The 25,127-nt window shown below is 42.0% G+C and overlaps 2 protein-coding genes across 7 annotated transcripts in view; one reads left to right on the forward strand and one right to left on the reverse strand.

Annotated features, from left to right (window-relative positions):
• The window catches only part of srfbp1 (serum response factor binding protein 1), a 233,650-nt gene extending 211,444 nt beyond the window's left edge, over positions 1 to 22,206 (reverse strand). For 3 of the 6 annotated variants that reach the window (XM_069893689.1, XM_069893760.1, XM_069893755.1), the window contains exon 1: positions 22,119 to 22,206. Coding sequence is in view for 1 of the 6 variants with exons in the window: in XM_069893681.1 (XP_069749782.1) it covers positions 22,119 to 22,157 (39 nt within the window). In the remaining 5 variants the exon portion in view is untranslated. The remainder of the gene's footprint in view (positions 1 to 22,118) is intronic. The other 3 variants (XM_069893681.1, XM_069893700.1, XM_069893728.1) reach the window with 3 other exon arrangements.
• Positions 11,843 to 20,113, forward strand: LOC138740674 (endogenous retrovirus group 3 member 1 Env polyprotein-like). The gene is made up of 2 exons (XM_069893666.1): positions 11,843 to 12,515; positions 17,571 to 20,113. Exon 2 carries the CDS (start codon positions 17,882 to 17,884, stop codon positions 19,583 to 19,585), a length of 1,704 nt encoding a protein of 567 aa, XP_069749767.1. The 5' UTR covers positions 11,843 to 12,515; positions 17,571 to 17,881; the 3' UTR covers positions 19,586 to 20,113.
• Positions 22,207 to 25,127: the final 2,921 nt, after the last annotated feature.

Here is a 25,127-nt window from a genome sequence, read left to right on the forward strand (position 1 = left end):
GTTCCGGCCAGTATCATTTGACTGTCCATTTCCCTTCACAGATGCCATCTGATCTCCTGAGTTGCTCTGACAATTTGTTTTTATGTTTGCTCTAGATTCCACAATGGTCTCAAGTCTCCATAAAATCATAAAATATCCTGGTCATGTTATGATCTAAGAAAATTATCAAAGTCACAGAATCAGGAGGCCATTTGACTTTTGCCTAAACTTTTTCAAAATGTTCCCCTTCAGATACCTATTTCATTCTCACATGCATATTAGCCTTTAAGTTTACAAATGCATCTTCCCTGACTACATATTGTAAGCCACCAAACATGAATGGCTTCTTTCTGTTTCTCTATCCTGTCAAAGCTTATTTCAACATCATTTGCCATCCTACAGCTTTTATGTCCTCTACCATCTCGTCTCCACTTTTAAAGGGAATGAGCCAAGACAGCTGCTGACGATAATTGAGAGGTGCAGAAAAAAGTTTATCAGTTATTTCCTTCCATTCCCCTCTGCCATGACTTGGCCTTGCATCAGCAGACTACTTATTTTCTACACATTGCAGTGGACCCACCCAATCAACCCCTCGTTCTACTTAATTCACCTTAGATTTAATTCTATTCATCACACCTTGTTTTATCAGTTTTCAAAAATAAACTACCAGTACTTTTTTTTAAAAATCTGTTAATAATTAACATAAAAACTCTCCTTAAAACGCTTGAGATTCAAAATGCAGTTTCAGAGGGGATGGACGATTATCTCAAATTTGAAAGTGACCAGCTGCCTACAGAATTCATTTTTATTTTTGCAAAGTGCTACAAGGTCAAACATTATTTTTTTTCTTTCTCTCCATCACATTAAACCTCCCAATCCTCTAATAAAACCTGTAAATGATTATATAACATTAAAGTTCCAATCAAGATTAAACATATTTTGCGATCTCCCTCATGCAAAAAATAAACTCTCCATAATTTCTGAAACCATTCACAAGATTTAGAAAATAAAACCACCCACAAGCACAGTTGAATGATACATCACAGGAAATTAAACACACAATACTGTCTGCACATTCCTTTCAAAGCCATTGTCCTATAAAGTATAGCCGTTCCAATATTTATGAGATGCTCAGTTTCAAAAGCTGCAGAGTTTAATATGAACAAATTACTTGAAATAAGTAATTTGTAAAATATTCATCTCCAAAAACAAATAACCAATGTTAATTTTCTATCCAAAAGACACCTTGCATTGCACATCATTAATACCAGTTGCACGTTCCAGTTTTATTATTCATTAGTTGACACATTGCACATGCTGTAAATGAATCTCTTTGTTATCATTTAAATTGACCATTGCAACTCCTATCCTAGTTTGTCTCTCCAGGAAACTATTAATTCAGTATCATAGTTGCAGAAAGGCAAGATGTTGTGCAGGGATTGTCTACCGAGTCAGTGCGGGTGGAAGTCAGAAATAGGAAGGAAGTCATCACTTTTTTTGGGAGTAGTCTTCAGAGCCCAAATAGCCCTCTGTACACTGAGGAGCAAATAAGTAGGTAGATTGAAATGGTGCAAAATAACTAGGGAGACTTCAACTTCCCAAATATTTACTGAACCTCCTTACTGCAAGAATAGATGGCAGAATGTGTCAAGTGTCTAAGAAGGATTGCTGACACAGTTTGTGGACGGCATCTAGAGGAGAGGCCATACTGGATCAAACTGGGTAATGAACAGATGAGACCTTTCAGAGGGGGAGCCCTTCAATGACAGACAATCATTCCCTGACCTTTAGCATAGTTATGGTCAAGGAGAGGAGTGGACAAAATGGGCATGTTTGACTGAGGAAGGACTAATTACAAATGGATTAGGTAGGAAGTGGGGGAGTAAATTAGGAAGAGATGTTCTTGGAGAAAAGCATAGAAGTAATGTGGAGGATGTTTAGGAACGACTTGTACAGGGTTCTGGGTAGGCTTGTCCAAATGAGACAGCTAGTTAAGAGGAAGGACAAAGCATAAACAAAGTCAGGAAGGGCTCACGAGAATGATCCGGTGGCCAGGAAGGAACTTAAGGGAACTAGCAAGAATCACGAGAAAGACTTGGCAAGTACAATAAGAAAAACCCTAAGGCGTTCTATGAATACATGAAGAACAGAAGGATAACAAGAATGAAGATAGGGCTGCTGAAGAATAACAGAGGGAACATGTGCCTGGAGGCAGTGGAGGTGCAGAGTATTTCATTTCAGCATTCACCCGAGAGAGGGACTTTAGTCAATGTTAAGTCAATTTTGAACAGACTTCTGTCAAGGTTAAAAAGGAAGTGCTGGATCTTCTTAGAAACATTCAGATTGCTAAGTCCCCAGGACCGGACAAGATACACCCCAAGTTAATATGGAAAGCAAAGGATTGCTTAGACATTGACAATATCTTTGCATTCTCCCTGACACATGGGAGGCACCAGAGGATTGGAGAATGGCAAAAATAGTCCCCTTGTTTAAAAGAGATAATAGGGAGAATCCTGCAAATTACAGACCAATGAGTCTTACTTACATTAGTGGGGGGAAATTATTGGAGACAGTTTACAGGGACAGAATTTACGAGCATTTAAGGAAGTGTAGTTCTTCTCAGGGATAGTCACCATTGCTTTGTAAGGGGAAGGTCGTGCCTCACGAGTCTAACTGAGCTTTTTGAGGAGGTAACAAAAGAAATTGAAGGAGATAAGGCAGTAGATGTAATGTATATGGATTTTAGTTTGACATTCAATAAGGTCCCCCACGGTAGGCTCATTGGCTGTGTGGATTCAGAATTGGCTCGCCTGAAGAAAGCAGAGGGTAGTAGTGGATGGAAAATATTCTGCCTGGAAGTCAATGACTAATAGAATTCTGGAATGTTGCACACTTTCAAGTTGGATCTCATTCTTTGTGCTTGGCAATCTGTTCCCATGACAGAGCACCTGCAACAGGAGTCTGGGTTTCAAGCATGCTGGCTCCCAGTTAGGTACAGATAGATTTTAAAGGTCTCAATGCAACACATGAAAGTGCTGGAGAAACTCAGCAGGTCATGCCGAATTTATAGGAAGGGTAACTAATGTCTCAGGACTAAACCCTTCATCAAGGTATGTGCAAAAGTCAGGCTGAATAAAAAGGTGAGGGGGTGGGAGGGAAAAGGAGAATGGAAGGGACAGGGGAGGAGTACAGGCCAACAGACAAGAGATCAAGGTGGAAATGGGTGTGAGGGCAGGAGAATAAAACTGAGGTGATGAGGAGGGGCTAGCTCTCTGAATGGAGAGGGAAGGGGTGAGAAGCTGCAGGAAAGGAGACAGAGGGATAGGGAATGAGAGAGAAAGAAAAAGACAGACAGGGAAAGAGTCAAACGGAAACTGTAGAAGTTGATGTTAACGCCATCTGGTTAGAGAGTGCACAGACGAAATATTAGGTGTTGTTTCTCTACATTGCAGTTAGCCCCGGCTTGGCAGTGCATGAGGCCATAAAGTCTCATCCTGGTTTATAAATTCTTCATGCTCTTGCCGTCCCTACCACAGTAATCTGTAGTCCAAAAACATCAAGGTATTGTACACTTTTCTGATTATGGTTTCTTTGGTCATTGCAGAAATATCCACAATTTGTCATAATTTCTTCATTTATTAAGAACTTAAACTCTGGAATTTTCTTTCTGAACATTTTACTGCAGAAAATTAATGCTCCTTAATACCTACTACTTTGGCCAAGCTTTTGGTCATCTGTCCCAACATATTTATCACAATCATATTTTATTCAATTTCATTCCTTTGAGCATTTTAAGACATTTTGAATTGTTAAAGGCAAAACATAAATACGAATTTTCTATTTGGTTGTGATGCCAAGAAATTGTTTATACAATTAAGAGCAACACACTTCAACTCATAAATATGGTCAGGATGGATTTTTAAAATTATGCATCACTGCCACATCTTGCTCCACAGATTATGCCACCATAAATTAGTCCAAAAAAAATAGCCTTTTTCTCTACTGCCATCTTGTGGGTGTAATATTCCCCCAAAAAGTAGGAAAATACTGATGAATAAAACTGGTTTTTGATTTGTTCTTCTTTGTACCATTCTCCAATATTACCTGCCAATCTGCTCTTGGATACTCATTTCTTATTAATCCAAGTACCACGTTACCTAAGTGGTGAAAGATTATAGAATTCTGCCACGTGGAGGAACCTAGGTATTCTGATCCACATTTGCAAAAGATTAGTACTGGATGCAGATATACAGCGAGTAATTAGGATTGCTAACAGAATACCATTTATTGCAAGGGAAAAAATACAAGATTTAAAAAGTAGGGAGATTATGTGGAACTTTGGCTACACCAAGTCCAGTAATTTAATCCTCCCTCTGCTACTGAAGCACATTGGATGCACCAGCTAATTTTGATGAGACAGAAATAATTGTTTCTCTATTTAATATACTGTACAGTCTGACAATAGTCAAAAGTGCTGGAGAAACTCAGCAGGTCATACTACATCTATAGAAAGTAAAGGGTGACCAGCATCTCAGGTCTGAGCCCTTTGTAAAGGTAGCAGCAAAATAAAAAAAGACAGGCACCTGAATTATTCTTTAATTCCTATAGATTCTGCACAGCATGCTGAGTTTCTACAGAACTTTTGTATACTGCACACAATCCCAGAGTCTGGAATCTTTTTTGGTTCAACTCCCAGCAATTTGTTTTTACCTTCAGTTCAAAAATACTGCTTTTTCAATGGTCATTCCTATCCATATAACATATAACCGCATGACAAACTGAATCACTTGCAAATTGTTTTGGGATCATCTAAAGTTGTGAAAGATGTCTATCCGTGCCAACTGAGGCCGCCAAACAAATTTGAAAAGTGACACCTTGTGTTTGGTCTGGGCACTCTCCCACCAGATCAATTTTAATTAAAACCCTCCCCCACCCTCTTGTACCTCTTGTATTACCCACAGATTGGAGGAACACCACCTTTTCTGTTTGGGCACGCCCCAGCCACATGAAAAGAACATTGACCACTGCTTTCCATTAAACCTGCTTATCTTTTCTTCCCCCTCCTCCTTTTGCTGACTTTCCAGTTCTTTCATCCCACCCAGACCAGCCATCCCCTCATCGCTGCTACCCCCTCCCTCCATTCTTCATCTATCATCTCCTGCCTTTGCCACCCCCGCTTCCGCCTCTTAAGCTTTTGTTCGGACACTTGCCGGCATTTTCTCACAACTTTGATGTAGGGCTCAAGCCCGAAAAGTTGTTTATGTATCCTTGCCTTTGCTACATAAAGGACACTGTTCGACCTGCTGAGTTTCTCCAGCATTTTGTGTTTTTACTATGACCTCTTACCTGTTAGCCTGTGCTCCTCCCACTGCCCCTTCCTCCCTTCTCTCCTCCCCCTCTCCCCACATCTCTTTTCTAAATGCCAGCCTGCGTTTTTATTCATACCTTGACGAGGAGCTCAAGACTGAAACACCGGTTACCCATTGTCTCTTATGGATGCTGTGTGATCTGCTAAGTTTTCTCCGGCACATTGATTTTCAAGTCAAGTTTATATTCTGATTTAACAAGTACAACCCGATGAAGCAGCGTTCTCTGGTCCTCGGTGCAAAACACACAGACATACAACCAGAAATCATACATATACAAACAACACATATGGAGGACAAGTATTCATCTATGCAAAATAAATAAATATTGTTTTGTGAATATGAAAATCTCGGATGGTTAGAGTGATGGTTAGAATGGTACTTCACCATTCTCACTGCCTGTGGGATTGCATTCAACCCCAGTGTATACAAACTTTGTGGTCTGTGCAGCCTCATTACATACACCGAGGTTAGGACAAAAATCAGTTTCTCACAATACCCATGAGCTGAATTCCAATGGTTTTCTGGACATCCAAATTAGACAGCATTCAATACAGAATTTGAATTCTTGTTTCACTAACTGGCTTGATATCTCTCAGATATTAGGCTACTCAGTTAGTTGGAAGATTTCAGTTGCCACCAGTTTTAATCTGCTCCCATTCCAGAACCACATCTGGTCCCATGGCTCTATAATGGATGCAATTTGCTGCTTTCCACAATCTTGCTGATTTATCTACCTTACTCTCTGTTACAAGGGATAATAATTGGCTCAAGTGCCACTACAGCTGCCTATTCTTCTGTGATAGTCTGTGGTCAGTTATTTCTCAGAACAGTATAATTGTTATATAATTGTCTTTATTTCATTCATAGAATATTGCTGATTGCCAACTGCTCTTGAAGCAAGTAATTTTCCAAGACTTCTGCAATGCAATTAAGAGTACACCAGCATTACAAGAAGTTTGCAGTCTAACGGGAAGATTGCCTAAAAGACGCATGTGAACCAGATGGGTTTCAAGATCATCACTACTGAAAAAACCCATGGAAGCACAGAGTTCTAGCTTCAGGCCCCAGCGACATAGATTCAATCCTGACCTCAGTCCTGTCAGTGTTGAATTAGCATGTTTTCCCTAAACGTGAGATTTCCTCTGCATGATCTGATTTACTTCCACATACCACGAACATGCAACTTGATAGGTGAATTGGCCACTATAAATTGCCCCTCATGTGTAGATTAGCTAAGAAGCTCAGGAAAGTTGATGGAAACATGAGAATACAATTGGATTAAGTATAGGATTAAAACAGAATGAATGCACAGCACGAACATCCCATTTCCCTCTTGTTTAACTTGACAATCTCCAGATCTAGAACTTCAAAGCTAAAGTGAAAGGTTCCATTAATGTCACGTAATATTACATTTAGAATGTAACATACATGAAATTCTTTAACAGTCTACCGTAAGGAAGGCAGGGAGTCACCACTTTGTCCAGTGCCCTTCATAAAAATGAGGCCCCAGCAAGGAATGAACTCACAAGACCAGTGCTCTACCACTGAGCCATGGACCTTACTCTAATCCCCAGAGGGACTTGGTCTCATTCCAGTCTCAAAACCAACAGTGGGAAGTTTCATCTCCTCGCTTGACTTGATTTAATGATCACAGGTCACCAAGGATTGCAATACCCACATAACCCTAAATTCTTCCCTGCCCCCTAGCCTCTACCATCAGAGCTGAAAATATGGAAGGTGCTTTTCCCATTTATTGTTCTTAATCTTCCTTCTCTTTTCCCCTTCCCATCACCTATCCAGATCATCTTTCATTTGCCTTCATGTTCATTCCAAACTTCACTTTTCTTTTGAACTATTGCAGTATAAATCACCTTAATCCAACTTTTACCTTCCTTGGACATCTGAGGGATGCACTGGAACATAGCAGGCTCCCTGTGACCATCCTTGCTCAATATTTCTGCTGTAGGTTCACCTCATAACATTCCTTTCCAGTTTGTACACACTGAAGTCTGTCAGTCCATCATGGTATTCAGTTTCTATACTTCCAAGCAAAATGCTTTCCATCCACAACCAAACTACAGACACTAACTTTTAAAGCTGATAGAAATTTAGCCAACAAGTGATACCTGTGCTTCTGTATGGTCTTCCTGTCAGTAATATTTTCCATCTCTTTAATTATCCAAGCCACAAGGTATTAGTGATCATGGGTACAGTAATGTGCATCTTGATTTTCCCTCTCATACACTGCTATCTTCATTCAAGCACCATTCTCTTTTTTCATTATTGCCCAAAATATGGTGAAAATGCAACAGAAAATGCTGGAAAATCAGGAAGCAACTGTGGAAGAAAAATATTAGCTCCATGATTGTTGTCTGGGTTGTTGATAACTTGCCAGTATCTTTTTTTTTAAATTTGCAATATTGGCACATTTTACTTTTGAATCACAATTTACAATTGCTATCAATTGCTATCATCCATCCTTAGGCTCAAAGACAAGAAGTTAAATTTTCAAGTGCTTTACAAAAATAAAATTAGTCAAGTTTTAATTTTAAAAAGCAGACAATCGTGGATGAAAAAAAACTTTTAAAAAATGGCCATTTGGCCAACAGAACTGATTACAATGCTATGTTTTTCTTCGGTTATATTAAAGTTGCCAACAATTTGTCTGTACTTGTTAAAAAAAGCTAATTGATGTCACATTCAATTAGCAGTTTCATAATGTTTTGAATGCAAACTAAAGAGTGAATGTAAGATTTCAACCAGATTTTATTTCTGAAGACATGCCAAACAGAAACAAACATACAGATGTGTTGGTCAACACTGTCACACTATTTAAAGTTTTGATTGAAGAATAAATCCACTTACAAACATTTAATGTTCTGCAATACTGGGTGGCTATAGACTGGGGAGGAACATCTTGGATTTGGCAACAATTCCGTGTGCTACATTCCGTGTTCACAATTTGATCTCCTCAATGAGGAAATCCAATGTGGATGCATTCAGACCACAGGGGTGATCCCAGCTTCAAGATGCTACTCCCAATTGGTCTAAGGCCTGCTGTGCTATGAGTGATGTCCAATAAAAGACTGAGGAACAACACCTCATCTTCTGCTTGGGAACATTGCAGCCATTTGAACTCTATATTGAATTCTATAATTTAAGGCAACTTAATTTCTCTGCATTAGTTACCCATCTGTGATATTGGCTCAGCTTGTTAGTTTTTCTTTTGCCCTCTGGTAGTGGAGGATATAACCAGGTAGATCTCCTCATCTGCAAGCTTCTTTTCCCAATTCTAAATGTGGCCTCACAAGCTTTTTTTTTAAACTTTATTTATTAATTCAAAAAACAAACAGTATATGACATATACAACAATCAAACATGAACGTTATTTTTTATACATATGGAAAAAAAGAGAAAAAAAAAGAAAAGAGCCCCCCCGCCCCCTTCAGCCAACTCTCCCAAGGAGAGCCATAAAGAAAGAAAAAAGAAAAAATATTAAATAAAAATTAAATATACATATTAAGATCTAATCAATGTAAATTGAAATGTAAATATTCTGAATATAACCACTTATTAATAAAAAATTATAATTATCACGCAAAACATACGTAATTTTTTCCATTATTAAACAATATCTCATCCCATTATGCCATCTATTAATATCAATCATATTTGTATCTTTCCACGTACTAGCAATACATTTTTTCGCTACAGATAAAGTTAAATATACAAAAGCAAGCTGAAACTAATCTAATCCCAAGCCTTTCAGAGGTTGCAAACTACCCAATAAAAATACTGTCGGATCTAAAAGTATTTTAATCTTATACAAGTATTCTAAAAACGATTGAATTTTCTTCCAAAAAGATTGTATATGTATACATGACCAAACAGCATGAAAAAAAGTTCCAACCATATCACCACATCTAAAACACAAATCTGATTAATTAAAACCATACTTTTTTAATTTTTCAGCTGTTATGTATAATTGATGTAAAAAATTATAGTTAATCATTGCATAACGTGCATTTATCAATCTAGTTACACTATCATAACAGATGTCTAAACAATCATCTTAGTAAAAAATAAAACCAGTATCCACTTCCCATTTACTTTTAGATCTATCCTAACCCTTTTTATCCATACCATCCTGTAATATTTGATACATAGATGAAATATAACCCTTCTCTGGTACCTTCATAAGAAAAGTCTCAAATTTAGTCATTTCAGGTAAAATCATATCTCTACCAAACATACATTTTACCAAAGATCGAATTTGATAATAGAGAAACAAAGAGTTCTTATCTATACCAAAACTCTGCCTCATCTGATTAAAAGATAAAAATTTACCCTCTTTAAAACAATCTCCCAAATTTTTCACACCTTTAAATTTCCAATGCAATAAACTTCGATTATGTATTGAAAAAGAAATAAGTTGATTATTATACAATGGAGTCATAGCCGGAAATTTACCCCTAGAGCCTATCATTTTATTTTTCAGCTGATTTGATCTTTGAGCAAAAAAATACACAAATTATTTTCAAAGATGCCTGACTAATAATCATCAGTGGATCCTTCCATTTGTTTCCTATCCTGATTGTAAAATTCCTTTGCAATTATTTTAGAAAATTCCTTGAAACATACAACAGGACACAGCTTCTGTAAAGAGAAGAGACACATTAAAAGATTCAAAATATTTCATCCTGTCTCCTTACAGATACTGATAAGCCTGCCATGCGAACAACACTCAAATCTAAAGTAAAAACAGAAATTAGTTTTTAAACTTTGTTTCATAGGCAGCTTAGAAAAAAGGGCTACGTTGCAATCCTCAGTCAACTAAACCAAAATTGTTGCATGACCACACAATGTTTCATGATTAGAGTCCACAAATGTCAAATTCTAGAGCAGTTTACATCAAGCATGAAGTTCTACATTTACTGATGAAAATATAAAGTATTTTTCACTATTTACTAAAGCGTGGTATCAAATTATATACCCTTCATAAAATAATCAGTCACAAGATTCCACAGCAACACAAAATCACAAGCAAGCAATTGTAATAGATTCACTGTCAAACCTACAACTTGTATTTCTATAGCATCTTTAATGTCCAGAATCAAAATTTATTGTCACGAACAAATCATGAAATTTGGGGTGTTGCAGCAGCATCTTAGTGCAAACATTCATAATATGAACCATTACACAACACTAATATATAAAAATAAAAGTGCATGAAATGTAAGGCAGTGTCTTTGGCTCATTGATTATTCAGGAATCTAATGGCGGCAGGGAAGAAGCCGTCCTTGTGCCGTTGAGTGCTCGTCTTTAGGCTCCTGTACCTTTCTCCCGATGGTAGCAATGAAGAGGGTGCAGTCTGGGTGGTGGGGGTCTTTGAGGCTAGAGGCTGCTTTTTTAAGACACCGCCTCACGTAGATATCCTCGATGGAGTGAAGTCTGGTGCCTGCGATGTCGCAGGCCAAGTTAACAATTCTTGTCCTGAGAGTAGGTGCCTCCATACCAGGCAGTTATGCAACCAGCCAGAATGCTCTTCATGGTACACCTGTAGACGTTTTCAAGAGTCTTCGGTGACGTACCGAATCTCCTCAAGCACCTCACAAAGAATAGACGCTGGCGAGCCTTCCTCATTTCTGTTTATGATTCTGCCAACAACCGTGGTGTCATCGGCAAACTTGTAGATGGCATTGGAATTATGCCTGGCCACACAGTCATGAGTAGACCAGCGGGTGCGCCAGTGTTGATAATCAGTGAGGAGGCGCACTGAGGGAATAATAGTATTGAAGCCCAAGCTGTAGTCGATGAAAAGCAGCCACATTTATGAGCTGCTGTTTTTGAGTGGAGAAACAATTATATTGCATCTGCTGTGGAGCGATTGTGACGAGAGGCAAATTGCAGCAGGTCCAGATTTTTGCTTAAGTGTCTGTTAATTCTGGCCACGATCAGCCTCTCAAAAGCATTTCATCACAGTAGAAGTTAGTGCTACTGGATGATAGTCATTGAGGCAGCTCACCCTACTCTTCATGGGCACCGACCAGGATGGGGAGAGTGATGCCCATTTGAAGCAGGTGGGAACTTCTGACTGCAGCAGAGAGGTTGAAAATGTTCATGAACACTCGGCTAGTCTGATTTTCAGTACCAAGTACAACATGCCCCAGAGAACTGGGGACACAGCTCATCACCGGAGGGAAGGCCAGGAAAGAAAAAAAAAGAAACATGGATGGCATTTGGTAAATAAAGGAAAGAGGAAAAGATTTATGAGACAGAACTTCAGCCATGTAGCATAAAAACTCCAGGTCACATGGTCTTCCCTGCATGAACAAAAAAAGGGATGAATTGAATTGTTCATTGTCACAAGTAGCAAGATCCAGTAAAACGATGTGTGTGCTATTCAGACAAGTCAACCTAAACCTCAAGCAAGTAGTGTAATAATAAAACAGAGTGCTGAGTACAGTATTAAACAGGAAAGTCTGCATGTTATATAGAGAATTTAGGTTAAAATGACTTAAGTTAAAATGTGATGATTAATCATAAAAAGGGAAGCCAGAACGGACAGGGAGCTTACTAGCAGCCAAGGACAAAAGGTTCAGCTGGATATGTTTTTTTTAAACCTATCTTTTCATGGTCATAGTGAGAGACATGCAGGAGACAAAAGATTGATAAGAAGGGTGAGAAACAGAATTTAGTGTATGTAGAGTTCACAGCGTACGTAACGAACGTGATAATTAAAAATGCAGTTATACTTAGAATGCTTTTGCAATACTAACCAATTAAAACAGTATTAATAAGAAGGGGAAGGGCAAACAATAAGGGTATAAAAATCAATGCACTGTATGTATCGGGGCTTAACTGGTGAGAAGCCAGTTGAGTCCAACTCTGCAGACTTGTAAATAAAGCTTGTCATGTCATCAGTTTTAAAGAGACTCATGTGTGAGAAGTTTTATTTCTGACAAATGGGGGCTCGTCCGGGATCTACACTCCGGCCGTGAGGGGAGGCGAGAAGAGGGACATCGGAGGCGGTGCACCCCGCTGAGTTCAGCGGCTCCTAGTCCCTTGCTCGTCGCTTCGGGCGGCTTGAGCGAGTGGTATCCGGACAAGGTGACACGACAAGACGGAGAGGAGAAGGGTGACGGTTCAATCCCCGGGAAGACACCGGTAAGTGACGACTTACGATTGTGGTGTGGGGATTGGGTAACAGGTGTAACGGGATACACCTGTTTGGATAAAAAAAACCTAACGTAATAGATCAGGTATAGAGCTTTTGTCGTGGCGTGAGGACCCTGTCGTGGGACTCTAGGATAGACCCCAGGGAAACCTCGGCGGTAACCGAAGGAGGGACAGCACCTCCGACGAAGTGCCGAGAAGAGAGGGGTCAACCCCAGGGAAACCTCAGCGGTAACCGAAGGAGGGACAGTACCTCCGACGAGGCGTCTGAGAAGAAGGGAGTAGGGTCCAGAACGAGAGGGTCCTCAGCAACGATAAACAGATCTAGGTGGGAAAATGGGAGGATCAAAATCTAAGGGCTCGTCTGAAAATTCAGGACAATTCCTGGGAGTTCCCCTTGACAGCCCTTTGGGGAGAATGTTTGAAAATTGGGATAGTAAAAGATATCGAGACAAAAACAAGAAAAAGATGGTTCAATATTGTCTCCTTTGGTCGAAGCAACCTATTAAAGGTTCCTCGGTCTGGTGGCCGAAATTTGGATCTGATGAGGATTGGGTTAGACAAGCAATAAACATATATGTAAATTCGAGACCAAAGGTGAATCAAGAAGAGTCAGCATATGCATTTTGTTGGGTTCCCTGGCCAGGATCCTTAACAAAATGTTTTAAATTGAGGGTAGCGGGAGAAAAGAAATGGGAACCTCTGGACAACCTTCCCCCTCCTTATATTCCCCCGGTGCCTACTGCGCCCGAGGAAAGCTCATTACCGGAGGGGAAAGGTGATGAATCTGATTGCCCCGAAAGGGGCCGGGAAAAAAAGGATGAATTAAGGGAGTCGGACCCTAAACTTCCACCGGTAAACCGACCCTGGACAAGATCCCAGACTGGTCCAGGACCATCAAAATTTTCAATAAGCCTAAATCCCCTGAGGGAAGTTCCTATGGGAGGACCGGGAGGGGGAACGGGATATGTGAATGTTCCCCTAACTAGTACAGAGGTGCGGGGATTTAAGAAAGAAATGAAAAAGTTATTAGAAGATCCTATAGGACTGGCTGAACAGCTTGACCAATTCCTGGGACCAAACACATATACGTGGGAAGAGATGCAGGCAATAATGGGAACATTATTCTCACCCCAGGAGAGGCAGATGATTCGACGGGCTGCCCTCCTCATGTGGGAATATGAACAACCCGGGGACACCAGACCCCATGAACAAAAATATCCCTTAAATGAACCCAGGTGGGACAAACGAACACCCGAGGGATTGGCAAGTATGAGACAATATAGAGAGTGGACAATTAAAGGGATACGGGAGGCTGTGCCAAAGGGTCACAATTTCACCAAGGCATTTGGGAACCACCAGGGGAAAGACGAGTCCCCTACTGATTTTTTGGAGAGGGTGAGAAAGAATGTCCAACAGTATGCGGGCGTGGACCCTAGTACACCAATGGGTGAACAGCTTATTCGAATTGAATTTGTTTCCAAATCATGGCAGGACATTAGAAAGAAACTAGAAAAGGAGGAGGACTGGAGCGAAAAACCCCTAAGCGACCTGTTAAAAAAGGCGCAAAAAGTATATGTGCAGAGAGAAGAAGAAGATCAAAAGAGGGCGACAAAGGTTATGGTACAGACTATCCGACAGATGAATGCCGAATCCAGAGGGGAAAGAAAACAAAACCTTCCTCTAAACAATCCAAGATATCCAAGAGAGGGAAGACCCCGGAGGTTCGTTAAGTGCTATTACTGCAATGAGGAAGGACACTTTAAGAGGGAATGCCCCCGATACAAGAGGGAATTGCGTGCCCTCGAACTTATGGAAGAAGATTAGGGGTGTCAGGGGTTCCAAATGTTAGGGACCAAGTATAAGAGGGAACCCCTGGTAAAACTAAAAATTGGTCCCAAGGGAGAAGAGGTGGTGTTTATGGTGGACACAGGAGCAGAACGAAGTAGTGTAATAACTGTGCCAATCGGAACTGAGCCTGTAAAAAGTAATTTGACAATTTCTGGGATAGAAGGGGCTCCCAGAATGGTATCAATAATTCCCCAAGTAACAGTGAAACTGGAAGAAAGAGAAGGGGTACAAGACCTCTTGTTGTTACCGTCGGCTGGATTTAACCTCCTAGGAAGGGACTTACAGGCTCTCCTAGGTTTGGGTGCTCTCCCTGTGGACGGAGAAGTGCGAGTCCACCTCTGTGCTCTAAAGGAAGAGGATGAACGGCAGATTGACGAGAGAGTCTGGTATAAGGAGGGAAATCGAGGAGGTCTGGACATCCCACCTTTACATGTCACATTAATACCAGGTCATCAGCCGGTAAGGAAACGTCAGTATCCTATTTCTTTGGAAGGGAGAAAAGGGCTACAGCCGGTAATTGAGACTCTAATACGAGACGGACTATTAGAAGAATGCATGTCACCTTATAACACCCCTATACTCCCAGTGAAAAAGTCAGATGGATCCTATCGCCTAGTTCAGGATCTAAGAAGTTTGAATGCTATTGTTCAGACCCGCCACCCAGTGGTGCCTAATCCCTATACTATTATGAGTCGGATTCCCCCAGACCATGAGTGGTTTAGTGTTATCGACTTGAAGGATGCCTTCTGGACGTGTCCATTAGAAGAGGAAAGTAGAGATATGTTTGCGTTTGAATGGGAAAATCCATGGACAGGTAGACGGAGACAGTTTCGGTGGACTGTATTGTCCCAAGGGTTCACTGAATCTCCGAACCTGTTTGGACAAATGCTAGAACAAATCCTGGTGGACTATCCACAATCTGATGATTCCCAACTAATGCAGTATGTGGACGATTTACTATTATCAGGACCCAAGGAACAAGAAATGAGGGGAGATACAATTAGACTCTTGAATTATCTGGGGAAAAAGGGTCTACGGGTGTCCAGGAACAAGTTACAGTTTGTTGAGAGAACTGTGGTATATCTGGGACACCAGATAAGTAAAGGACAGAAACGGATTACCCCTGAACGGATTGCGGGAATCACTAGAATGCCGTTACCCCGTAATAAGAAGGAAATAAGACAATTCCTGGGACTCTTAGGTTACTGTAGGTTATGGATAGAGGACTACTCAGCTTTGGTGAAGTTTATGTATGAAAAGCTGACAAATGAAAATGAATATCCATTGAAATGGACCCAAGAGGAGGAAGGATGGTTTGAGGACTTGAAGCATCGCCTGACGCGAGCCCCGGTACTCACTCTGCCCTCTTTAAAACAGCCCTTCCAGCTATTTGTCACTCATAAGCAAGGAACAGCTGTGGGAGTTTTAACACAGGAAAAAGGCGGTCAGCGACACCCAGTGGCTTTCCTTTCCAAAATGATGGACCCAGTATCTCGCGGATGGCCGACGTGTATCCAGGGAGTAGCGGCTGCTGCTCTGTTGGTAGAGGAAGCACGTAAACTTACTTTTGGAGGAAAGATGACTGTGTACACCTCCCATTCTGTGAGTGTTTTATTAAAACAAACTGCCCATCGATGGCTGACTGATTCTCGCATATTAAAGTATGAAACCATTTTAATGGTCGGAGAAGATCTACAGTTTGCAAAGATTAATAGCTGCAACCCAGCTCAGTTTTTATACGGCAGTGAAACAGAGAGAGAGGTGGAGCACGACTGTGTCGAGTTGACAGATCTTCAGACCAAGACCCGAGAAGACCTTTGCGATACTCCACTGGGAGAAGGATATGAATTCTACATTGACGGCTCCGCCAGATGTGTTGACGGAATGAGAAGAAGTGGGTATGCTATAATAGAAGGAAATACTTGGAAAGTAATAGAATCCACAAGACTACCCGGAAGCTGGTCAGCACAATCCTGTGAACTATATGCCTTGCAGAGAGCCCTCAGAATACTGGCAAAGAAAATTGGAACGATTTACACTGATTCCAAATACGCATACGGGGTAGTGCATACCTTTGGTAAGATCTGGAAAGAGCGTGGTCTAATTACATCAAGAGGAAAGGAATTGGCACACGAACAGATGATTACTCTGACTTTAGAAGCCTTGACATTACCCCAGGAAATAGCAGTGGTCTACATACCAAGCCATCAGAGGGGAGATACCCCGACAGCAATTCGAAACAGACTGGCTGATGAAGAAGCCAAAAGGGCAGCCATGCAACAAGAAGTCCGTTTGCTGACCTTAATCCCAATAAGGCAAGGCATAAAGAAGGCTCCCATTTTCACTGCTAAGAAAAGGACATGGCTCAGCTGGGCGCAAGCCAGCTGCCTGATGGAACATGGAAGACACCAGATGGAAGAATGGTTCTAAATAAAGAAATAACTCGCAATATTTTAAAACACCTGCATCATCAGAGCCACTGGGGCACCCAAGCCTTATCTGACACAGTGCTTCGAGAATATGTGTGTAAGGGAATCTACACCTTGGCCCAACAGGAGGTGCAGAATTGTCACCTATGCACAAAAATTAATAAGAAGGTAATGAGGACAGGGACCATGGGAGGTCAACCATTAGCCATACGCCCTTTTCAACGTATCCAGATCGACTTCACAGAGTTACCTCAAGTCCAAAGATGGAAATATCTGTTGGTGGTAATAGATCACTTTACCCGATGGGTGGAAGCCTTCCCAACAGTAAATGCTACAGCCTCTACAGTAGCTCACCTCCTCCTAGAGCAGATAATCCCCAGATATGGTATAATGGATTCTATAGACTCAGACAGGGGTCCACATTTTTCTTCAAAAATCCAGCAATTGATTTGTAATGCATTACAGGTTTCTTGGAAATTACATACCCCTTGGCATCCACAAAGCTCAGGGAGGGTTGAACGTATGAATGGAACCCTAAAAATACAATTGACGAAATTAATGGTGGAAACTAAAATGCCTTGGATAAAGTGTCTGCCCCTGGCTTTGTTGAGAATTCGTACAGCCCCACGAAAAGATGTAGGGTTGTCCCCTTATGAAATTATGTTTGGGCTTCCCTTCTGGAGTACAGTTGAGGGGTGTCCCACCTTGGGGGAAGGGGATATATTTGTTAGGAACTATTTACAGGCACTGTCACGCTCTCTTGCAGATTTACGAAAGAGAGGACTATTGGCACAAACACCGCCTTTAGACTTTTCTTTACACAAAGTGGAACCAGGAGACTGGATTCTCATCAAGACCTGGAAAACTGAAAAACTCCAGCCCCAGTGGGAAGGTCCATACCAAGTTCTCTTAACTACAGAGGCTGCAGCACGAACAAGAGAGAAGGGGTGGACGCACGCATCCAGATTTAAGGGACCTGTAGAGGCGCCTCAGGACCCTGATACGAACTCAGATTGGACTTGTGTTCCTGGAGAAAAACCTCTTACCTTACGATTTCACAGAAAGACTTGATTCACAATGTTATTGTTATGTTCTTTGATTTTTCTTAGTTTGCCTATGTCTTTATCAGGTATGAAATGTAAGAAATGCAGAGACACAGTGGTCCTGTTTCAGGACCACATTTGGGGAAGAAAGGAAGGTAATTTCATTTCCCATACCTCAGTTCCTGAGAAATGCTGGGCAGAAAATACCACCCAACATCCATATACCCCTTGTGTGGAAAAAGAAGGAAATAATATGGGTCATTATATACAGATTCCTAATACCACTCCTTTCCCTCTTAACGGTTGGAAGGGTGACTCAGGCCCACCATGCCCTGATGGACTCTGGTTTTGCATACACCAGCGTACTGTTCCAATGAAAAGTTCCACTCCACACTCGAAAGTGCCTGCCCCTTTAAGACAACCGGACTTAGTTCGAGTCCATCCAAATAACCATGAAAGTTTCGGTAATGCAATTGGAGGAGATAACCTTTTTGTAGATCTTGCAACTAAAATTGCAGGAACTTTTAATGTAACCAATTGTTGGGTCTGCGGGGGTCCACGGATGTCAGAGCAATGGCCTTGGTGGGGGGAGCCCATCAATTCATTGACCATGATTTCCCGAATTTGGACAACTAACCGAACGAGATCAAGAGAAACTTGGTCTCTCTCTAACGTCCCCTCTGGTTTTTATTGTCTCTCACGAACCGGCAAATACCCAGTAGGAAAAAGTCCCTGCAAGGCTGTATGGATTCGCATTTCGCCTGGTATTTTCACTTGGTTTCCTAAACCCCTGACTTGGTTCTTATCCACTGTTTTTAAAACTAATTGCCTACCCCTGTCTAATAGCAGTATTCAGTTTTGGAATTGTACCAGTTCCACCATCACAGGACCATACCAATCAAACCCCGTTCTTAAAAGAGTTTGGGAAAGGGGGTATAGAGTATCCCCAAATGGATTATTCTGGGTATGTGGTAATAAAGCTTTTACTCGTCTTCCCTCACAGTGGAGTGGAACTTGTTTCCTAGGAATAATCCGCCCAGAATTTTTCCTCCTACCCCACGATCACGGTCATAAATTAGGAGTGAAGGTTTTTGATACATTACACCGTCAGCCCCGCTCTAGTACGGTACATTTGGGACAATGGGGAGATGATTGGCCTCCAGAACGCATAATTCAATATTATGGTCCCGCAACATGGGCTCAAGATGGATCCTGGGGTTATTGTACTCCTATTTATATGTTAAATCGCATTATTCGCTTGCAAGCAGTCCTTGAAATTGTTACAAATCAAACAGCTCTAGCCCTGCAATTACTTGCATCCCAGCAAGGTCAAATGCGCTCTGCTATATATCAGAACCGTCTGGCCCTAGACTATCTCCTAGCCACGGAAGGAGGTGTATGTGGAAAGCTTAATTTGACTAACTGCTGCTTACAGATTGATGATAATGGCCAAGCCATTCGAAAAATCGCTGATAATATTCGTACTTTGTCCCATGTACCGGTTCAAACCTGGCATCCTTTTGCAAAATTAAATTGGATGGACAAATGGTTTGGAGGAACCTGGTGGCGTACCTTCTTGTGGGTCATCGGAGGTATTTTATTCCTCCTACTTATTTTGCCCTGTATTATTCCCTGTCTACGCAGCCTGGTGATTTCCATGGTCCAACAGGCTATGCAACCAGGGGGACTGGGAGACCCTGTTAGAATTTTACTTCAGCACGAGATTAATGTATCATAAAACGTTTCTCTTCCCCAGGTTAAAATCCCCATTCATATCTATATATATATTACACACATTTTAAAGAGAGAAAGGGGTGGATTGTTATATAGAGAATTTAAGTTAAAATGACTTAAGTTAAAATGTGATGATTAATCATAAAAAGGGAAGCCAGAACGGACAGGGAGCTTACTAGCAGCCAAGGACAAAAGGTTCAGCTGGATATGTTTTTTTTAAACCTATCTTTTCATGGTCATAGTGAGAGACATGCAGGAGACAAAAGATTGATAAGAAGGGTGAGAAACAGAATTTAGTGTATGTAGAGTTCACAGCGTACGTAACGAACGTGATAATTAAAAATGCAGTTATACTTAGAATGCTTTTGCAATACTAACCAATTAAAACAGTATTAATAAGAAGGGGAAGGGCAAACAATAAGGGTATAAAAATCAATGCACTGTATGTATCGGGGCTTAACTGGTGAGAAGCCAGTTGAGTCCAACTCTGCAGACTTGTAAATAAAGCTTGTCGTGTCATCAGTTTTAAAGAGACTCATGTGTGAGAAGTTTTATTTCTGACATGCAGACACCAAGATTGAGTGCAATACAGAAATATGCTAGCAAAACTTAGCAGGTCATGCAGTATCTATAGGAAGTCAAGGGTAACCAACATTTCAGGCCTGAGTCCTGCATTAAGGAGTGAGCAAAAGAAAAAGGCAGGTGTTTGAATAAAAGTGGGTGGGGGGGGGGAGGAGAGGGAGTTGGAGGGAAGGGAGGAAGGAGCAGGACCACAGATGAACAGGCAAGAGGTGGATATGGGGGCGGGGAGGGAAGCTGAGAAGTCATAGCGGAGGGATAGCTCCGATATGAGGGGGAAGGGAACCGTGGAGAGCTAGAGGAAAGGAGACAGAAGGAGAGAAAGAGAGAGATTCAGGGGAGCTAAAGGAAATTGGAGAAGTCAATGGTAATGCTGTCCAGTTGGAGAGTACCCAGAAGGGGTACTCTTGTTGTTCCTCCAATTTGCAGATGGCTTTGATTTGATCTGTGAGGCCACAGATTTAGATGTCAGTGTGGAATGGTGTGGATTGAAAATGATTGGCCATTGGTCCTTGCTACTGCAACAAAGCAAAGCTACTCAACAAAATAATCTCCCAGTCTGTATCCCATCTCTCCAATATAGAGAAGGCCACAAGGGGAGCACCAGATGCAGTCGATGACCCATGTAGATTCAAAAATGAAGTGCTGCTTCACTTGGAGGGACTGATTGGGGCCCCAAATGGTGGTGAGGGAGGAGGTTGCAGATGCAAGTGTAACATTTCCCACTGTAAAGGTGCATGGGGAATTCTGACATTGTTGCAACTTAAAGAAGAGGGCCATGATTTCCCACATATCTGCCCTGGCCCACTCCATCACAAGACACAAGGATAGAATTCTGTTTATCGTCACCTACAATCCCACCAACCTCCGCATCAACATATTATCCTCTGCAATACAATCTGGCCACCAGACACATCTACCCTCCCCCTCGCCCCTTTCCACAGGGTCAGCTCCCTCCTGGTGTCCCTCATCCACTCATCCCTCCCACCATTTGCCCCATCAACACCTACTCCTGTAACTGCAGGAAACACCACATCTCCTCATTTACCACCATAAGGAGCCCCAAACAGTCTTTCCAAGTGAAGTAACACTCACTAAGGAATATGCAAGGGTCATTTACTGCACCTGTTTCTCCCAGTGGCGAATGGTTTTAATTCCACACACACCACTGGCCTGTTGGTCCATGGCTGAATGCACTGTCAAACCACACACAAATTAGAGGAATACTTTATATGTCACCTGGGCACTCTCCAACCAGATAAATTTAACACTGACTTCTCCAACTTCTGTTACACGCCTTCCCCGATTCTCTCTTTCCCTATCTCCTTTCCTCCAGTTCTCCACTCCCTTCTCCTATAAGTGTTGCCCTCTCTCCTATCACTTTTCAGTATTTTTCTCTTCTATCCTCTCACCTAAGACTTCTAACCTATTAGCCTGTTCTCCTCTCTTGCCCCTTCTCTCCTCCCCTCTGCCCCCACCTTTTTATTCAGGTGTAAGTCTGTTTTTTTTTTGCTGAGGAAGGCTCGAAATGTTGGTGCGTGACGTGCTGAACTTCACCAGCACTTTGGAGTATTGTGCTTGGTACAGGGTTACATGTACAAAGTGCCGTGTGGAAATGAGTACACAACATCCCTTGACCGAATATTATGCAGTGAATAGTCAGTCAACAAATGCCTTCTTTTTTTGACCCTCTTTTGTATATAAATCATCATTAACCAATAACTGTAATTATGTGATATACGGATTGATCTTCAATAAAATATCTAACCACACGCCGCGAGTTATATCCACGGGGACCTTCCACGGCCACATGGGCCCCGGCTCTCTGGCCGCCTCGAGTGCTCCCCCCACCCCGGTCGCCAAATCGGAACGAAAGGAGGTTCCACACAAAATAATCGGTCTGGCCGAGGGGAGAACACGGCCGCGACCGCCGCTCATTCTCCGGCGTCCCCACTCACCTCGTTGTTCACGTTCATGGGACGATCGACCGCCTCCATGTTGCTCTGACAAGAGCCTGGACGGGAGCCTGACGCAGTCCAAAAGGACCTGTCCGCCCTTCGTGCTTCCCACGCAAAGTCAAAATCGCGTTCAGGCTGCAGGGGCGGGGGACGCTCCAAACGAGGCTACCTTTCAAATGGATTCATTGCAATCGTTCAAATTTGAGAAATGAAAAGGAGAACATTTTATTTCCCCATTCCCCATACAATTCTGAAAGGTTTAATCTCGTAGATCATCATCATCATGGCCCACCCCTTCGCGAGCAAAGGTGAACATGGTGCCTTGTAGATATAATGCAAGGAAAGAATGTTAAGGACAAGTCAGTAAAGACGAGATAGCGCTTTGATGGGACCATGGAGTAGATTTACATAAATATAAGTTAGAATAGAAGTTAAACGCATTAAAATATTAGGACGTATACAGTTAAAATCCACGGTACACTATCCCCAAAAGTTCTCAGAGCTCAGGAGCCTGATGGCTTGGGGGGGAAAACCTCTTGCCCAATCTGGGCAATATGCCCAAGTGCTATGGTACCTTCTACCAGTTGACAGAAGGAAGAACAGTTTACATAAGAGGTGTGTGGAGTCTTTCATCATATTACCTTTCATCTACATTGAGTTGTAGATGTCCTTTGTGGTAGGAAGGGAGTCCCCAATGGTCTGTTCTGCTGACTTCACTCTCCTCTGCAGGGTCTTGCTGTCTGAGGTGCTCCAACTTCCAAACCAAGCAGTGCTGCAGTTGCACAAGATGTTCTCATTACATCCTCTGTTGAATGTAGTGAGGATGGAGAGTGGGAGATGGACTTTCCTCAGCCTTCACAGGAAGTACAGGAACTGCTGGGCTTTCTTGGCTACGGAGCTGGTGTTAAGGGACCAGGTGAGATTCTTGATACTTTTGATGGACCTCAACGGTGTAGCCATCAATGGTCAGCAGAGAGTGATTTCCCCTGGGCCCTACAGGTCAACAACCATCTCTTTTGTTTTTTAAATGTTCAGATGCAGGTTGTTGGCTCTGCACCAGTAGGTTTCCCTTCCAAGATATCACTGGGTCAGTAGGGTTTGATGAGTGAGCAGCGGTGTTCATCTGCTTCCCCCCCAACTATTCCACCCTCTCATATATCAGTCTTCATCTGTATTCACTTGGGTAACACAGAATAATAAGCACAGATGAAATAAAAACTGCAGTAAAAAATAAATTGCCAAAGGGATGGTCTATTTTTCAGTGGAGGCTCAGGGCCTTGCTTCAGAACCATCCTTGAGCCTGAGGCAGGGTGGTCATTTCCTTATTTCCAAAAAGGAGGACATACAGGGTTAGCGTCAGAACAAGTCTAATGGGTTGTTGATAGGCACTACCAGTAACCACAAAGACTAGGAGGAAGGAACGATAGGCTTTAATATACAGAAGAACCTTGCTGGCCCGGATCCAGGATAAGAATGGAGGGAAGGGAGAGGGGGCTCAACCTTTATAGCCTAGGACCATGGGGGAGGAGTCATAGGGTATGAGTCATCAGTGGGAGGGCCAGATCCATATATACAGTAGTCAACAATAACTATATACAATGGAGAAAACATGCTGTCATGATAATGAATATGTATGAGATGTACCGGAAGTCATGTGGTATGAGAGAGAGATAAGAGCACAAGCAGGAGAACAAAGGAAACTGGAAAATAAAGACTCTGAGAAGTTTACCTGATAAAACTTGTGTTTGATGTTTTATTAGCTTCACATTTCGGGCCACAAATGTGACATTGGCGACGAGGATGAAAGAAGCTTCAAGAAAATTAAAGACTAAACAAGATTACAGAGGATTACAGACAACTTCAAGGAGATAAGAATTTTCTCTTTGACTCAGTACTTTTGGGGCTGGAATATTTCCTCATGGCTGGGGCAAACGGTGACTTTCTAACACATAGAGGAAATGCTCATTTTGACCCAACGGGTGATGCAAGCACTGTAAGTGTGAAGTGGAAGGCATGGCTAGAAGAATTTGAATCCTACGCCGACAGTCGTGGCCTATTTCTAGATACCGGTACAGTTGAACAAAAAGCGTAGAGAAGGGCGTTACTTCTTTTCACTGCTGGACCCGCAGTTCAGGAAACATTTAAGATACTTTTGAATACTGGAAGAAAGGATGAGTACCAGAAAGCGGTAGATGCATTAAATGCACACTATGTAGTGACACCGAATGCTACATTTCAACGCCATTTGTTTCGGAGAACGAGACAAGAAGATGGCCAGACAATGGCTCAGTACGTGACGAGACTACGCCAGCTTGCTGTTGGATGCAATTACATGCCAGCTGATTTGGACAACCAATTATTGGATCAAGTCGTACAGCACTGCAGATCAGATAAACTCAGAAGACGTCTACTGGAAAGAGGGAGTGAGTTGGAACTCACCGATGCTTTAACCATTGCTGCTGCATTAGAGGCTGTTGAAGGGCAATTTCATACCATGACCCTGAAAGACAACTCAAGCCAGCAAATTAAGAGGCTCTCACATTGCCATAACCAGCCAAGATATACGTCGACACAGGACGTGGAGTGTTATCGATGTGGAAACCGAGGTCACTTTGGAAAAGACCCATATTGCCCGGCCAAAGGCAAAGTTTGCAGAAAGAGCGGAGGTAAAGACCACTTTGCAAAGAAGTGCAAAAGCAAGTCCAATGCAGACCAGAAGAGGAAGAGTACAACTTCCAAAGGCAAAGCCTGGGGGAAAGGAAAGTATCCTGGAAAGAAAGATACCATTCGCCAGATAGACGGTGATGATGATGATACCCAGGAGGAACAGAGTTGTTACCAATTTACGTTGAATGAAGTACATCATGAGAAGGTCCCAGTGATCATTGGTGGAGTGACAGTGCAGGTCATTGTAGACTCAGGCAGTGACAGTAATGTGATTGATCGACATTTATGGGAGAAGTTGGAAAGGAAAAAGATCATCTGTACCTCAAAGAAGTGTTCCAAGAA

The sequence above is a fragment of the Narcine bancroftii genome, chromosome 1 (assembly GCF_036971445.1).
Source record: "Narcine bancroftii isolate sNarBan1 chromosome 1, sNarBan1.hap1, whole genome shotgun sequence".
In the NCBI taxonomy this organism is placed as follows: Eukaryota; Metazoa; Chordata; class Chondrichthyes; order Torpediniformes; family Narcinidae; genus Narcine; species Narcine bancroftii.

Excerpts from the sequence above, each read along its gene's own strand:
- LOC138740674 (XM_069893666.1), top strand. The coding sequence starts at position 17,882 with ATGTTATTGTTATGTTCTTTGATTTTTCTTAGTTTGCCTATGTCTTTA.